This window comes from Mucor velutinosus (assembly GCF_035048745.1).
Source record: "Mucor velutinosus strain NIH1002 chromosome Unknown tig00001567, whole genome shotgun sequence".
Taxonomy (NCBI): Eukaryota; Fungi; Mucoromycota; class Mucoromycetes; order Mucorales; family Mucoraceae; genus Mucor; species Mucor velutinosus.
Genome location: NW_027041896.1, coordinates 443237 through 460591, shown reverse-complemented (window position 1 = coordinate 460591; position 17355 = coordinate 443237). Strand labels below are relative to the sequence as shown.

Sequence of the window (17355 nt, the reverse complement as noted above, 5' to 3'; positions counted from 1 at the left end):
CTTACCCCATCTTGTGACATATTTCTCATTGGTCTGAAGCAGCTTACTCATCTTTTATACCCTTCATGAAATATATGAATTCCCTTAACCCTCAGTCTGTCTGCCTTTTTTTTTTATTACCCACACGCATATGTAAAATCTGTTCTTTCCCTTTCTTCCCTCTCTTTACTTTTTTAAAATGTCCTCGTACGCTACTCAACTCAAGTTTGCTCAGGCATTGTCCATCATCCGTGCTATTCCTCAAAATAGCACGCTACAACCAATCGCATCAGAAAAGCTACAGTTTTATGGACTTTACAAACAAGCAACAGAGGGAGATGTAAATATACCCAGACCTTCGTCCAGACAAGTCGTAGAGTACGCAAAATGGAAGGCATGGAATCGCATGAAGGGGATGAGCCCCATTGATGCTCAAAAATTGTATGTGGAATCCCTTGTCCATTTATTATCAGAAGTATGTGTGTACAAGTTGATTTTCATATGATGATGGTACTGAAACCTTACCTCTAAGCTCGTACACAGATACCCTCGCCATGAACAGACCGAGTTCCTTAAAAAGGCATTAAACAGCTTTCAGTACGATAGCAATCCAGACATGGAACATGAAGATGATGGTAAGTTACAATCCATATTGGTAGCACCATAACTTTTTTTTTTTTTTTTTTTTTTTTTTAATATATGTAATAGACCTCTTTCAAGATGCATATGACCCTACAGAATTTGAACTACAGGAAAACTTTTTAAATCATATTGAGGCAGATCAGTTAATGCAAGAGGATGTCTTGAATTCACCTCCTACATCAGCCACTGCATCATCTCCATATAGGTCAACACCTCGTCATAGCAAGCATTATAGTAACAGTCGACATAATAGCTTCTCTGATGTTGTATCAACAAACGACTATCCCATCACCCCCATCACGTCACCAGGGCACACTTCAGTTACTGGTCAATGGGTATTGAGTCAATTGCAACAGCAAAACAAGCAAAACTATGTACATCCCATGGACTTTTTGCAGAAACAACAACAGCAGCAGCCGCACCAACTACAGCATCAACAAGACATGCTATCGGAAGCAGACACACTGGACCGCGAAGTAGCAGCCGCCACATCCAAACTGGCACTATCATCGCCCAGACAATCACCTTACACTGTATCAACAGCCAGCAACAATAGAAAGAAATCTAACAGCAAACAGCATCAGCATTCCTTATTATCACCGCATCTCTCATCCACATCCACATCCACATCCACAAGCAGCAACAATAAGAAAAAGTTGAAAAAATCAGATCGAGCCCTAGAAAAGCTTCAAACAGAAGTAACTGCATTGACAGAGCAAATTGACAGACTGCGACGAGGCATCAAACTACGAGAAGAAAGAGACAAGAATCGTAAATGGAGCACATTAGGCATTACTAAAATGTTGTTGAAACATTTAATGGCAAATTCGGCTATTTTTCTAATAGCTTTCTATATTCTATGGAGGAGAAAGTCACCCATTGCTTATGCCATCATAGGATATATCATGCCTGTCATTCAAGACATGATTCGTAAGATTATACAAAGAATTGTATTCTGGAAAGTGACAGTATGATCATGTTTTTTTTTTTTTTTTTTTGTTCTCTTAGAGTATAGCAATAAATCACCGTATTCTTCTATCACCAGAAACAAGAAAAGAGTGCTTCATTTTGCATAACTGATGTGCTACCTGACCCCTTTTCTTCATCCCTTACTACCTATATTCACTATTTCCATTGTTATAAATACATGCATTGGATTACCATCCTCTTTACTAGTGTTTTCTTTCTCTTTTCTTTTATCTGCTCTATACTTTTCTTTATACTCATTGCAAAGACTACTGAAATGGCCTCTCCTTCATGTCCAGATTATGCAGAGTAAAATATCTAAAACATGGGACATGTTGATATTTTCCCTAAATGTGACAATAGATACTCCAAAGTATTTCATAGACCAGGTAGTGGTGGTTTACTTGATTTGCCTTTTCAACGACCTGCTGAAGCCTGCAGAAAGTTCACTAGTACAGTGATTGAATCTGTTATTAGTAACATTACATCAAAGGTATGTAGCCATCATCATATCAGAATCATTTTCATGCATAATGATGCTCCGCTCTCTCGCTTCTCAATCATGACAAGAAGAAAATGGAATCGCTAACGATGAATGACATAATGTTACTAGATTGCAGACCTGGATTTAGCTCGCCTGTTCACCAATGCTTATCCAAACACCTTGGATACGACGATTGAAAGCACTGCCTGTATTGCCCTGAGTGACAATTGTCATCCGCTGTCGTTTGTTATCACGGGTGACATTAATGCAATGTGGCTTCGTGATTCAGCAAATCAACTCTTGCCTTATATTGATTACATTAAGCATGATGTGAACCTAAAGAGGCTATTTCTAGGTGCCATCTACATGCAAGCTCAATTCATCAATACAGATCCTTATGCAAATGCTTTCAAAGAGCCAAACAATCTGGAAGCTTTGGCAACATACACACACTCACAGCAGCTCGGAAAAAGAGAAGTGCAACTATTAGATGGAGGTATAACATACTGCTCTCCAACATCCTGCTTTGCGCTAATCATGCCACTCCTTGCTTTTGCATTCTAAAGTTTTCGAAAGGAAGTGGGAGATAGATTCCTTGGCTTCCTTTATGAGTTTATCTTATCAATATTGGAATCAAACTGGCGATGCTTCTTTCGTGGAAAATTCCATCTGGATTGATGCAGTGGAAAATGCGCTGAATACTATCAAATTGCAGCAAGACCCAACCTTCAACACAACATCAGGTAAGCATTCACACTAGTAATTCGGCTACACATTTTATTCAAAACTATATCAATTAAAACTAGGAGAAGCTCTTCACACGGATTATGTGTTTTTCCAAGTAGCTGATAGACCAACAGAGACTCAATTTTTGAATGGTCGTGGTCAGCCAGTTAAGCATACGGGCTTGGTCAAAAGTTTGTTCAGGCCTTCAGATGATGCTACTGTATTCCCATTCTTTATTCCCGGAAATGCTATGCTGTCAGTTGAATTAGATCATGTGTCTCAACTACTTTCGATATCTGCAGCTGCAACTGCTCAGAAATCATCTAAAATTCAAGCATTAGCTTCAGAGACATCACGTTTATCTAAGGAAATTAAGGATGCTATATACAAGTACGGGCTGATTGATCATCCTACTTATGGCAAGATATTTGCTTGTAAGCTGACTATTTTCTAAAAGGTTTCATTGTACTCATGTATATTTTTTTTTTTTTTTTTTTTTTTTGCGTAGATGAAGTCGATGGCTATGGCTCTTCTCTCATTATGGATGATGCTAATATCCCATCTTTGTTGTCGCTCAGTTTGATTGGGTTTTTGGATCAGAATGACACCATTTATCAAAACACACGCAAGCTGGTCTTATCAAACGATAACCCTTATTATTTCTCAGGACCCCGTGGTTCTGGCATAGGTGGACCTCATGTAATGCACTGCACATGCATATAGTATAACTTTTGTATTAATGATTTTTTTCTACGTATCAGGTTGGATTAGCATACGCCTGGCCAATGTCTCAAATTGTGAGGGTGAGTTGTACATACATCCAAGTCTTGCATGAAAAATTGACTACTTTTTGGTAGATTCTCACATCAGCAGATGACAATGAGATCAAAGAGGCCTTGAGTATTATTCTCAAGTCTACAGATAATACTGGTCTGATCCACGAATCATTTAATGTGTATCGACAAAGAGGAGGTGATAATAACAGTGGCTACACTCGCTCATGGTTTTCTTGGGCTAATGGATTATTTGGTCAAGCAATTATGAAACTCATGAATGAAAGGCCGCATTTACTTGTAAATCAGCAACAATAGTATACAGAAGACCTTTTAAGATTACATCGCAAATCATAGTATAATAAATGTTCAGCTCCTAGACACTTTTACAACCCTAATAATATAGAAACTGAGTTTCTAAGCATCTGTCAGGCCTGGCTCATATGTGAATAATGATTTTACAATCAATCAACAAAGACCACTGTTATTTCTACCCTTTTTCCTCTGCTCAATGCTGTCAGCATTTTCTTTGAACGACGTCTCAGAGCCTCAGAGATTTCACTACTTGCTGCAGACATCTTATGCAACCCATGCATCGTCAATGTCCAGACTAACGTTATTAAATATAGAATGCAAGACGATGTCATTATGAACGATATAGAATGCAATAAAATATCATTATAAACGATAGCGCTATGGCCTGTCACCTATTTTTTATACGCTTCAAGAGCATTTACTACTGTATTGCAGTATGAAAAGGGCATTGAGTTTGCCTGCCTGCCCCACAAGCCAAAATCAATTCAAACCTAGAATCATAGTCTGTTCCAGATTGGACAAATCATGATAGTTTAGGACTCGATTGAGCTATTTTTGCAGATTCGACTAGGTAGAATATAATGATCATCCTGTGCTTTCTTAAGCTTTCTTGGAGTACTTTTCAAGGCGCATCCAACGGTACTAAGTAATATAGATGTTTTGAATAAACTTATTGAATGATTTATGAAAATATGAAAAGAAGTTTCTGGCTAAAATGTCGAAATTTTACATATCAAAAGTCCTATAAAGATGATTTCAGAGGTTGCTTTGGATCGATAGAAACATTTTGATTCAAGATATACCATAATAAAAGTCTTCATTTTTGGGGTCAAAAATGCGATCGTTTGATTTTCGATGAAAACCATGAGGGGTACCTCATGCTTTTTGGCCATGTTTTTTTGGTCCCCAAACAGTTGAGCAAAGGTGTCAGAAAGTAATTCTTAAATGAAAGCAACTATTTGGTGCTATTCTGACAATCTAAAACGGCTTTGAACGCGAGAAAACGCAGCTCAAATGCATTCATATTTTGCTGTATTAGGGGAACTAAAGACTAAGAAATGAAAATACCTGTATTCTACTTGCCCGTATATGAAGTACAGTAGTTAGGTGTATATGGATGTAGAGCATCACATAAGAATCAGATCCACAGATAATATGAAAGTTTTTCATGTGTAAGTGGAAGGTCAAAATGAAAATAGCAGTATTTTGTTAAGATACGCAAGGGCAACCGGTAGCGCGAGCTGCCGCTGCGCAGGTTGGTCCTCCCCGAAGCGAAACGAAGGTAGAGAGCCATACGAAGCGCAAACACTCGTACATGTGCTGATTTACATGGACGGATCTTTTATCATTATATTCACTCTGGTGCTCAGTGATGTTAGTGTACTATCTCTATTGGAATCCATGTTCCCTGCAGCGCTGCGTGAGTTTGCCATGCTTTATAGAGAACCCAAAGTAGAATCTATTCCTGAGGAAGATGTCGCAGATGTATCGTGCTCTAACCTGGGAAACTCGTACAATACTCTTCGCAGAAAGAACGAACAATTATTTCACTCGGAACCCAATGGGCATGGCATGTATTACACTAAAATCATGGCTGAACTGGCACGCCGTCAGTCAGAAAGTGGCTCCCCTCACATTCATACGACACAGCAAAAGTATATTGGCGTTTTCCTGATGGTTTACTTTGGCTATTTAAAGGAAACGTTAGCAAAAGACTTTGGCCAAGAACCAGACTCAACAAGGTACATTTTGGTCTTTGAGCAACTGATGAAGAATGTTACTATCGGCCAAATAGACGACAAATTGATGAGAAAGGCGCTACATTATTGTGGATGGGTACTGTACCAGAAACCGAAGAAAACAAGAGAAAACTCATGGTATACGACATTGAAGACAACTTTCCTATATCTGAATGCTTGCAAAAGGAAAACATTAAGATGATACCAGCAAATACACAGTTTGCTGTGGTCAGTATGACCAGATATTATGTGAAAACTTGTTATTTTCAAGCTTTGGAAGATATATACTGCCTACTGGTAAGTATTACAAGACAATCAAAGGTGGAGATGACACATATCCTATTGACTTTTACGGTATAATTTGCAACAAGATATGGCACCATGTTGTTGAAAGTATCTATGAAACGGATTCTCTATTGGAATATTCATCAAATGTGGACATTATGGACATTGATTTCACATTGAAGTCTTACAAAAGCTTCAAAGTGGCATTCAATAATTACATGCTGAACATGGTATGTTGTTATCTGCTAAAGGAACGGCCTATATTCACCTTGACTTAACAACAAATAGTTCCCTTTGACCTATACCAGCCATCCTGATGAAAAGTATGGATTTCCATTGCATCTCAAGCAAGGTGGCTGCAGCATTGTATTGACAAATCGACTAGTGCTTCATTCAGGTGTACTTCCTGCTTTTGAGACATTCGTGGATGCCGCAAAAGAACCTACTCGCCACTCTACCTTTGTGTTCTTTAGACCTTTCAATTTTGATGGTGAAAAAAATTCCTCGTTACCCATGTTAGAATTACTAGAAACAGAGTGGAAGAAGCTTTTAGAAATTCGCTTCAAAAAAATGATCTGGATTTCTACAAGACAGTTTATCTCGGTACACTCACATCAGTGCTTGAAATCTGTTATTGGTGACACTGCATTTGGCTATGAAGCACTCAAAACAGGTGTGATCCGAGCCGCTGAAAGTGGTTCCTTTGCTCTCTGTTTTCGATACTTTATCAATGATAAGGCATCGCTTGTTGAGGTAATAGGTAATCAATCTGGTCTTTATCAGCCAATTCAAGAAACTGACGCATGTATCATCACTAAACTGGGCTCGCCTTATGATAATACGAAGAAGCATAGCTTTATTGCTGACCTTGTTTTCAAGATCCCAAACCTCAAAAGCGTGTTTAAGATTCGTAAGTATCTGTTTATTTACGGCCCCATCCAAGGAATGATTGATTCAATTGAACAGTATAGATATCATGAAGATCAACGACACTTATCAAAGAAATATCGGGGACATTGTAGCAATCCAAAACTATGACTATACAATCTTGTCAACTTTCGATATGAGAGAACTTGTTTTCCGAGATGATGTTGAGAAGTTCGTGTCTTTCCCGTTTGTGAGCCTATTTCTTGTACATTCTCCACCAGGCTATATGAATGCAATTGTGTTGTATTCAAATGCACTGAATTGCACACTTGCGGCGAGGTCCATCATCCACCCTCTTAAAGTAGCTTACTTTGATAGCTATGAGGAGAACTTATTGACGATATGATAGTTTTGTTATAAAGAATTCAATTGCTATTGTCTTATCAAATCGCAAAGCGCAAATAAATATTGACTAATTTACTTACACGTCGTAATTCTCCATTATCATTTAAAATTTCTCCATAAACGTAGATCTGCCCCTTATGTGATACTTTACGTTTGCTTGAATGAAGACTCTCTATATACGAGCCTACAGCATGTTTCTTTGCCTCTTGCTGCTCGAAAGTAAGTAAAGCAGAGCAAAATTCAGGTGAACTTGAGTCATGTTTTCTTGCGCTCAAGGCCGCTTTAGATCGTCAGAATAACACCAAACAATTGTACTCGAGTAGCAGTAACTTCCTGACACCTTTGCTCAACTTTTTGGGCAAAAAAAAAACATGACCAAAAATCGACCAAAAAGCATGAGGTACCCCTCATGGTTTTCATCGAAAATCAAACGATCGCGTTTTTGACCTTGAAAATGAAGACTTTTACTATGGTATATCTTGAATCAAAATGTTTCTATCGATCCAAAGCAACCTCTGAAATCATCTTTATAGGACTTTTGATATGTAAAATTTCGACATTTTAGCCAGAAACTTCTTTTCATATTTTCATAAATCATTCAATAAGTTTATTCAAAACATCTATATTACTTAGTACCGTTGGATGCGCCTTGAAAAGTACTCCAAGAAAGCTTAAGAAAGCACAGGATGATCATTATATTCTACCTAGTCGAATCTGCAAAAATAGCTCAATCGAGTCCTAAACTATCATGATTTAGCCAATCTGGAACAGACTGTGGGTCTGAGTTTGAATTGTTTTTTTGGCTGGTGAGGCAGGCAGGCAAACTCAATGCTCTTTTCATAAGGCAATACAGTAATAAATGCCCTTGAAGCGTATGGAAAGTAGGCGGCAAGTCATCACACTATTGCTCATTATGATATTTTCTTGCATTCTATATTTAAACGCCAGCCTATCAAAATACTTGTTAGATCAACTCTTTTCCTTTTTGAGGCTTTGAAAGTGTCTAGGGACCATAAATTTATTACGTTGTGATATTCTTCATACAAAAGGCTTTATTATTAAAGGATTCAATTCAATATGCATACTTGTGTTTTTTGATGAAATATGATGGAAAAAAGGAGAAATTAAATGTGCAAAGCGTTTGAAATACTCTTTCTAAGATAGGCTGCAGTGCTTTCTTCTGCGTGATCGACAGGAAGATCATAGAATAAGCCATGGGCCATGTCCTTGTGTGCATTGTAATCAAAGCCATGCTCAAACATAGGGCTCTTTTCAAATGTCTGCTTGTTCTTTGCAACCCAAGTGTTCCAGAAGTCTGCAATAGCAGCATCCATGATGGCAAGAATATCAATGTTTTGCTCAATGAACTGGAATTCAGGCTTAGCTTTTTGCATCTCATAGATTTGTGTCAAGAGTTCAACAGCCACCTGACGCTCAGCAGGATCTCTCAAGGTGCCTAAAAAGCCTTCCACAGCAATAGCAAAATTGAATTCTTCGGGTGTCTTTTCAAACACGGTGGGATCTCTAGGCAAGCAATGAGAACCAATGACCAGACCACAGCACTTGTCAAGCACCTTCCATGTACGAGAGAAGAAATGCTTGGGAGCACGGTTAAGAGCACCATCGTTCTTTCTGCGACGCAACCAACGACCATCAGAAGAGGGGCAGAAATGACTGATATTGCCATCGTTGATGTCTGAGGGGGAGATATCGTGTTTTTTGAGCATAGCAAATTCTTCTTCAATCAAGTCAGTGGGTCCATCCTTGGCAGCCTTGTGAGCCTCAATGATGCGGTTGCCGTTCTTTTCAGCGATCAAGACATACGAATCACGGTACTTGACATCATCAATCTTTTGAGCGCCCAAACTCTTGAGTGCGTCGATGGCTTCCTTGGTGAGATGTTCGGTGAAATCGTCCTTGGATGCCATCACCACAATCAAGTCAGAGTCCAAGTTGCGAATGAATTGAACCAAATCCTCACTTTCATCGCTAGAGATATGGGTGTCGAACGAGGCGTGTTCCAAAACCAATTTCTCAAGACGATCAATAGCCCAGACGTGAAGACCACGCGTATTAGCAGCCAACACGTTACCATTGATTTCAGCACGAGCAAAGTTGCCAGCATTATAGCCGCCCGATTGAGCACGAATGGTGATGGTGTCCTTCTTGTCTTGGTTCTCGATATCCTTGGATTCAGCATTGTTCTTCTTGGCGGGTGGCAGAGTCAAAGAGGGGATTTCAGTGCTCAATTGACGGTTGGGATCAAAGTCTTGAGAGAGGACCAAGAATCCTCCAGGCTTATCACGCACAATGATGGTAGTTTCCTCACACATACTGGGACCAGACATGACTGTGCCCAAGAGAGATTGCAATTCAAAGGGTGACAGTTGCATCAAATGCTCGATAGCTTCCTCCTCGTTAAAGTCGTTCAAACGGCTGATTTCCTCACGCAGGGCAATGATGATAAAGTGGGTACGCAAACGCAAGATACCATCAAACATACGGGGATTGGAGCGAATAAAGTTACCAAGAGAGATGATGATTTCTTGGACAACAGGGCCCTCGCGCACATCGTCAGCACATTGCTCAGCAATCATCTTGTTCAAAGTATCAGGGCTCAAAGGAGTAGAGATCAAGTGCTCAGATGAGCCAGAACCGATACTGACTTGCTTCTTGTGGATCACCAAATCAGTCAAGTTGTAGGTCAATGTAGGCATTGTCTTGGAAAGCAAACCACTGGCTTGGCGGACCACAGACCAGTACTGAAGACGCTTGGACTTGACATACACCTCCTCCAACAGGTTGCGGATAGTAGAGTCCAGCTCGACGATGAATTCATCCAAGTTCTTGCAAGAAGCCAAGTATTGCAACAAATCAATTTGGTCATAGAGGTTGACGGAGGCTTGGAGACTCTTGACAGCATCATCAAATTGAGACATATCGCCCAAAGTTAGAGATAACAGGACATCATTGCCAGTGGATTCATCCGTGTCAACAGTCAAGTTGCTAGCATTTCTGGTTTTGTCAGGTGCTTCGCCATTGGCCTTCATTTGACTAGGATCAGGCGATCCCGTGCTGCGAGGAGTAGCCGAGTCAGATGCAAGTGTGATTTCATGATCCTTAAGCTTGAAGGCAGGCACACCATCACCGTTGATTCTTTCCAAAGCAGATGCAATGTCTTGAAAGTAACTATCGCCGTCAATTTTGTTGAGAGGAGTTCCCAAGAGCTTACCACCAAAGACACTACGACGTCTAGGGGTTCTAGCGCCGCCAGGAGTGAGAGCGCCACCGGGAGAGCTAATATTGGAAGCTTCATCAAAGCCTAAGCGACGTTGAGAGCGGCTGTTGCGGTGATAGGACTTGTTGGTAGACAGGATGTTGCTCCAATCCACGTCTTGCTTGTTGATCAAGAAATCAAGCGACTCAATGTTACTGGTGTTTACAGTTTCCGTAAGACGAGATAGTCGCACGCGAACCCCATTGCATTCTCCAGAACGCAGATTCATGAAAAAGTTGAGCAAGTTCTTCTTGGAGGCATCAGCAGACAACAAGGCGTTTGTCAATTCAGCGCTGCAGTTCTTGGGAGCGACCTCCTTTCTGTTGATATCACCCAACATGGCATTGGTCAAGACGATTGTGATGGTAGGACGGCCGGCAAAGATCCAGTTGGCATTCGTAACACTGATCTCGTTTTCAAAGGTAGACACCAAGTAGTCGGGGTCCGAGTTGAGGTAGAAGGTGTGGACATCCATGAATTGAGGCGTAAAGGCGTAAATGTGGCCTTCAATACGGTACAGGCGAGAGGTGGTCAATGTACCAATAGGACGGTTGGGTCTGCCAGAGAGCTCGAGCTTGGAGTTTTGACCAAGAGCGCTGTAGACATCCACAAGAGCTTGGGGAGGAAGCACAGTGAAGCTGGAAGAGATTTGATCAATGGATTGTGTTTCGAGACCGTAGGTAGACAGGGTCTTTTGCAGTTCCTCATTCTCGGACAAAAGGACGACTTGCACCACATTGTCAGCCTTGGCACCCTTGACATTGAAACGACGGCCAAGAGGATCAATTTCTGAAGGGGACAACAGGTTTTCATAGATCAAGTTGCCGAGCAAATACAAAGATAAAGCCCACACCAGAGGCGTGTTATCGTTGGGGATACGCTTTTGAGAGTGAGGGTTCGCTCTTTCAGCCTCAATAGATTCACTAGGCACATAGTACAATTCAGGCACAAGAGGGATATGGAGGTCAGCAGGGGCAATAGAGAGATCAAGACTCGCGGTTCTGCAAAGAGCAGCAGGACGTTTGCAGTCTTCAGATTTGTAATCTTCGGGAGGTCTAGGGTTCTCGGGGTCCCATAAAGCGGAATCGATAGTGACGAATTCGAGCTTCTTGCGATACTCTTCCGCTTGTTCCATGTTATCCGTGAACAAACCTTCCAACACCATGTAAGTGAAAAACAAGGGCCACTCGGACTCGATGTTTTCGAAAACCTTGAGCTCGCTTTCATTGTAATGAAGACGAGTGTGATCTTCAACGACTGTTTGATGACCATCACGCAAGAAACGCTTCCAACCATAACGACCTTCCAATTTCTTCTTTGCATCGGATCTGGTAAACTCAATTAATGCGGGATCTTCCACTGCAAAAGCGGGGAAACCAATGACGGATAAAACGGAGCCATCGACTTCCTTGGAGTTGGATTCTCTAGGCAAGACACTTTGCAGGGTGATTTTGTTGCGTGTCATTTCATCAGGCAATACATAGATGGTCTAGAATATCGGCATAGGTTAGTCATGTGCTTACATTTGAAGCATAAACGAGACTACTCACTGAAGATGCACTACCACGAGCACCAAACAAGTTGACACCGTTGATGGCTCTTAAAGCAGAATAAGCCATACCAATAGACGAAGAATTCAGTTCAGGCTGACCATGGTTACTCTTGTCGCCGCGTTCCCAAATACCGAAGTCAGGTGTACGATAAGCACGTTCGATATAAAACACCAAATTCTGAATGAAATCGACTTCATCTTGCGTGTAAATGATGCTCAAACCACTCGTTGTCATATCAGCCAATGCCACCAAGAAGAAACTAGTAGCATCAATTTGCAAATGACCCCACTCCTTATCACCTACAACAGTGGCGCCTGTCTCTGTTTTGTATTTGGCGTGAAGTGCATCCAAGACATTTTGTGTCTTTTTGAATTTCTCGACCTTGGGTGCTTGACGCATCATGGAGAACAAGAGGCCACGCATCAATTTGATAACCGCATGTTCAAGCTCAACTATCGATACAAACATACAAGCATGAATAAAGGGCGTTTTAGGCGCCTTATGAGGCACAACAACTTACAAGCTCTTCCAGTGGTATCATCGACTCTTCTATAAGCCAAAGCCAGGCCGAATACACAGTAGATAGAATAGACGTTATCTCTAGATGATACGAGGTCAAATCAACATGTCAAATCCCCTTGACCATCATCATGCTTACCTAACCCAAGCATCCGTGTAATCACCATGTGTCTATGTCATGTCCATCAGGTTATCGACTCCAATTCACTTTTAGAGATGAAAACAACTTACGGTGATGGCTACAGAAGCAGGAATCAAGCCACTTGCGGCATTTTGCTTTGAAAGCACAGTTGTGTTGATGACCTGATAATAGTATTCAAGTCTCTCCAATGAATGCTTTCTATTGTAAGAGCTCTTCATGTTTGGTAATGTGTAGAGAAAAAAAAAAGAGAAAACAAACAAGAAAATGGGTTCGAGGCTTTCTTAAATGCTGCTTCTTTTATAAAGAGGGGCTGTATAAAAAATAACGTTGCAACGCCGCGCATTTTTTGTTGTTTCTTCTGTAAATAGGTTTTGGAATGATGTGATTGTGGCACTGAAAAGTTCCTGATAAGGTCATTCGTATGGTTGCCTTGAAAAACTGCTGGACATAAGATAACTAACAGTTACACCAACTGGCCATGACGACAGATCGACGTTGGGGCCATCCATAAACCCTCCTTCAGCTTTTCCAAGGTTTCAAATGCTAGGCAGAATGGCAATCGCAACAGACTCATTGAATGGAAAAATGGAAGTTTATCCGTCACTGGGATCGCAAAAGAGATGCCATCTTTCGCCACTTGTGTTATGACTAATGGATGATTCAACACCCATTTCATGCAACAAGCATTCCCGCTCAAATCAAGTTTGATGTTGCACAACCTACTCACCATTGTAAAACGGAGGTGAGTTTTCAATCAAAAGGGCATGTCCAACATCTTGTTTACATGTTTGTCCTGATCTGGCTTGACCTCATTTGCATTGTCCTATCTCCAGTGACAAAGCAAATGTCTAGATACAAGATCCAATGTCCAGATATGTGGCTGCAACAGCAAGAGAAGAGATGCTGGCGCACAAAAAGGTAGAAAATATGGGCCATTCATTTGTCCTGTATACACACTGGTATTTGCGGGGATAGCTTCTGTTTGGCGTTCCACATGAAGTCTAGCGTTCCCATCTGATTTGAATAGCGCGCCACGAGTCATCCCACTTCTTCTATGGATTTCATCTTGAAGGAAGAAAAGCATACATTTAGATTCACCGGTCGATCCAGAGGAGCAACTGTAGAGGGGGTGGCGAGATCTGATAGCCTGTAGCCAGCCATGTGCATTTCTGTCCTTGCCGTATGATGATCAGTTCACACCAAGACATCGCTTCTTCAAACTCAAGCAGAGTGTGTAGTCTTGAACCAGATTTCAACATCCATCAACTTGATTTATACCAAAGTCGCTGTACAGTGAACGCAGCATCAAATTGCGGGTTTAGAAAAATTAAAGTGCGGGAAATAAATATTCAAAGTGCGGCTTTTTCAATACTCAGTTTGCGGGTTTCGCAAAAATCAAATCGCGGTTTTTTGTTGAAATCAATTTGCAGTTCAATACCACTATGTGTATGAATAGGTGCATTGTCCATAACAATATAAAAGCCGTTCATGAGAGGGTTTTTATCCATTTCATCTAGGGTTTTTCGAATAAAATTTAAATAGGGGCCGGTTGTGGTGCCTTTTGACTTTTTAACATTTGGTGTGTGCTTTCTTTTTCTTCCAACACCGTCAATTCTACGTTGTTTCGGCTTTTCTGCCACTCTAAGCTCAATGTCTACTACCCCCATTGCACTGATAGCACCCAATATTGTATGGGAAGATGCTTTGGTCGATTTGATTTCCACAATTGCCGGTGTACCAACTGTGGACCAGGCTGAAGGTGGACGCATATTTATGTCAAATCCACTTTCATCCACAAAAACACAGTTAGAAAGATAGTCCATATCAGTTGATGTCCAGCGCTCTACCCATTCAAAGCGCTGTCGAAGTTTATCTTCAGAGTTTCGTTCACTAGAACGTAATGTTGCTCTTTTGAATGACAAATTGCATTCAGTTTTCATGAAGTTACGAACACTGGTTTCTTTCAAACTGAAATTCTATGCGTCTAGTACCAGATATTAATGTTAGAACATATATATTGTGGTGGAGGCAGAGTGAAGATAATTTTATTCATTTACAAGCATAATGCCCAGTTGTATTTTTGCGCTTCCTATTTTTCTTTTTTTTTTCCAATATGAGCATAACGTCAGTTGCAAGCAGAGAATCACGACGCCAAGAGAAAAATTAATATTCGGACTAAAGCATTGACTTTGTCGTCAAGCTTGTGCATTAAGTGTAAAATTATAATCGTATTGCTAACTGAAACAAAGTGTCCACCAGTAGTACATCTTGAAATCAGTCAAGACCAGCGAAACAAGGAATTATCACATAAGTACAATGGACAAGCAAGGCAGATAAGGCATACGCTACTCATGATGGTCTATACAAACGGAACATTAAGAACCAATATGCATAGCAACACCAGGGTCCCAATCACTTTCACTTAGGGCGCCAGGAGACTGAACTACGCGTGGCTACTACAGGTACCTTTCGAATACCAGTAGATTCCTTTGCCATACATCTGAAAAGAAAGTAGAAAAATTCGTCTGGTATGCGTCACTGAAAAAGTGATGTGATATATTTGTGACTACTTATTTTTTATTTTCAAAGACCAATGCCAATGCCAATACCACCTACCAATCTAAGATATATCTGCACTTTTAACATGGAACATCCTGGGCTGGAGGTAGGAAACAAACTAATGAATGAATAAATAATTAATTAACAGTTTTTTGAGATTTTTGTAGATCTCAAAGAATATATAAAACACAACAAAAATTCACGGTTTTCCACTTTCGTGATTAAAGCACAAGGAATTAATACCTGGTTGGTCCATGGACATACATGCCGATTCTATGAATGGTCTACATAGTGCATGATTTAACCGATACAGTGATGCATACGTGGTGGTTAAGAAAACAAAAAAAGGGTGAAGAATGAAAATTCAATAGGAATAAGTATTTATATTCATTAAATCAATTGACTTGTGTTGATTTAGGCCATCAAAATCGAAACGATTCAATACTGTTGTTTGGAGCGAAATTTATTCAAGCTTTATGCGCAGGGTAAGCCCCTTGCTTCTTTCTTTCTTTCTTTTTTTATATTAACTTTTTAAATAGAAAAAAGCAATCAACGTATATCACGAAGAAGCCATAGACACACTGACTACGGCTGCTACTCCTGCTGCTGCCTATGTTCGCCAATTGATTACTCCGACCAATAATAATGTCTCGAACAGCCCCATTCCTCCTGATGGCGATGAAAATGAATCTACACAAGGCGACAACAATGTTGATTGTGACGCTAACGAGGACAACGATACGGCAACACCCATATTGGTCCACCCAGTTCGCAGTCCGCCTTCGATGTCAATTTCTGATGAAGCATCATTCTCTAATGAATTATTGACATCAACACCACTGTCTTTAACATTGCACGTACCGGGTCCAAATCGATTTTACGTTGATCATATTGATATCTCAGAGAGATTCTATAACATGCAACAATATGTCTTTAACTTTGTGGAAGCCAATAACTTAACCTTGGAATCTGATGTTCATCTCATTCTATTGTTATCTTCAATTCTATTATTACAAAATAACAATCGACTCCACAAAGACGTGATCCCGTTTTTTGGTGATAAGATATACCAAAAAGTTCGCGAAAGCATCCTTGACTCCCTAAATATGGCGTACAAATTTCCCGGAGAAACTTTGCTTGGAATCATTGAAACTGCACAAAGCGTATACAATAAAACCAATAATCGAATCAATGCAGCAGCTTCATTACTCAGCCTAGCAGATACCGTGGATAATCCTATAGATAAAAAAACTCATTGTATCCGCATCTCAGCTTCTCCAATTTCTGCCTATGGATCCAACATATTCAGACATATGTGAAACAAAGATCATTACAAGATATATTTTACATGCGATGCAACCTTTATTTGACGATCATGAGCGAGATATACGACTGGAATTTACTTTTACTGAACCCGCTGACAACCATAATCGAGAAGTTAGTTTTACTGGTTGTCCAGATTGTATTATTAGTGTTTTCCCACACCAAACGGATAATGCTGTGAACGTGGGCTATGGAGAGGTAAAGAGACAGTCAATGGCAGGAGACCACTATTTGGTCAATTTGGATCTTGTGCGGCTTGCAACACTTGGGAAAAATACAATTAATGAAAATGAGCTGTCAGAAAGTTTGAGTATACATGTAGTTGGTAAGTCTTTGTTTAAAAAAAATAGAAACGATTGTATATTGAATGAGCTCTATTTCTTAGGCCCATATATCACGTTTTATTTAATTCAACTAAAAGCTGATGGATTGTATTGCATGACTGAATTGACTCATGTGCAATGTCCTATGTCTGTTTCGGAAGTCCCTGCCTATATTACAAACTTCAGCAACTTGAAAAACGCTTTGCATGTTTTCCAATCTTTTTGCAAATATGAAGATACCAATGCTGATCTCTCTTCTTGGTGTCGTGATTCTCTGCTTGCAACTAACGTTATGCTTATATTGGAAAAAAAAAAGAAAAATAGGAAGCGCAAAAATACAACTGGGCATTATGCTTGTAAATGAATAAAATTATCTTCACTCTGCCTCCACCACAATATATATGTTCTAACATTAATATCTGGTACTAGACGCATATAAATACATAAAAACTGCATTCTGCTATCAAAATAATTTAAT

At 40.1% G+C, this 17355-nt stretch overlaps 6 protein-coding genes across 6 annotated transcripts; 4 read left to right on the top strand and 2 right to left on the bottom strand.

The window, feature by feature from the left end:
- Nucleotides 1-178: 178 nt before the first annotated feature.
- ATC70_012025 (uncharacterized protein) lies at nucleotides 179-1595 on the top strand (the record flags this gene model as incomplete). The annotated part of the gene is made up of 3 exons (XM_064831208.1): nucleotides 179-454; nucleotides 512-614; nucleotides 688-1595. 3 exons carry the CDS (start codon nucleotides 179-181, stop codon nucleotides 1593-1595), a joined length of 1287 nt encoding a protein of 428 aa, XP_064688076.1.
- A 269-nt stretch (nucleotides 1596-1864) lies between these two features.
- Nucleotides 1865-3888, top strand: ATC70_012024 (uncharacterized protein; the record flags this gene model as incomplete). Its single annotated transcript, XM_064831207.1, has 8 exons — nucleotides 1865-1896; nucleotides 1951-2080; nucleotides 2201-2567; nucleotides 2638-2814; nucleotides 2878-3231; nucleotides 3306-3496; nucleotides 3559-3600; nucleotides 3655-3888. 8 exons carry the CDS (start codon nucleotides 1865-1867, stop codon nucleotides 3886-3888), a joined length of 1527 nt encoding a protein of 508 aa, XP_064688075.1.
- Nucleotides 3889-5286: 1398 nt separating this feature from the next.
- Nucleotides 5287-6947, top strand: ATC70_012023 (STAS domain-containing protein; the record flags this gene model as incomplete). The annotated part of the gene is made up of 4 exons (XM_064831206.1): nucleotides 5287-5627; nucleotides 5681-5921; nucleotides 5996-6139; nucleotides 6198-6947. The coding sequence occupies 4 exons, from the start codon at nucleotides 5287-5289 to the stop codon at nucleotides 6945-6947; spliced, it is 1476 nt and encodes a 491-aa protein (XP_064688074.1).
- Nucleotides 6948-8305: 1358 nt separating this feature from the next.
- Nucleotides 8306-12890, bottom strand: EFM6 (Protein-lysine N-methyltransferase efm6; the record flags this gene model as incomplete). Its single annotated transcript, XM_064831205.1, has 5 exons — nucleotides 8306-11947; nucleotides 12009-12463; nucleotides 12532-12611; nucleotides 12670-12701; nucleotides 12762-12890. 5 exons carry the CDS (start codon nucleotides 12888-12890, stop codon nucleotides 8306-8308), a joined length of 4338 nt encoding a protein of 1445 aa, XP_064688073.1.
- Nucleotides 12891-14021: 1131 nt separating this feature from the next.
- Nucleotides 14022-14612, bottom strand: ATC70_012021 (NADH dehydrogenase [ubiquinone] 1 alpha subcomplex subunit 1; the record flags this gene model as incomplete). The annotated part of the gene is made up of 1 exon (XM_064831204.1): nucleotides 14022-14612. The coding sequence occupies one exon, from the start codon at nucleotides 14610-14612 to the stop codon at nucleotides 14022-14024; it is 591 nt and encodes a 196-aa protein (XP_064688072.1).
- Nucleotides 14613-15707: 1095 nt separating this feature from the next.
- ATC70_012020 (Maf-like protein) lies at nucleotides 15708-16550 on the top strand (the record flags this gene model as incomplete). Its single annotated transcript, XM_064831203.1, has 2 exons — nucleotides 15708-15716; nucleotides 15771-16550. The coding sequence occupies 2 exons, from the start codon at nucleotides 15708-15710 to the stop codon at nucleotides 16548-16550; spliced, it is 789 nt and encodes a 262-aa protein (XP_064688071.1).
- Nucleotides 16551-17355: the final 805 nt, after the last annotated feature.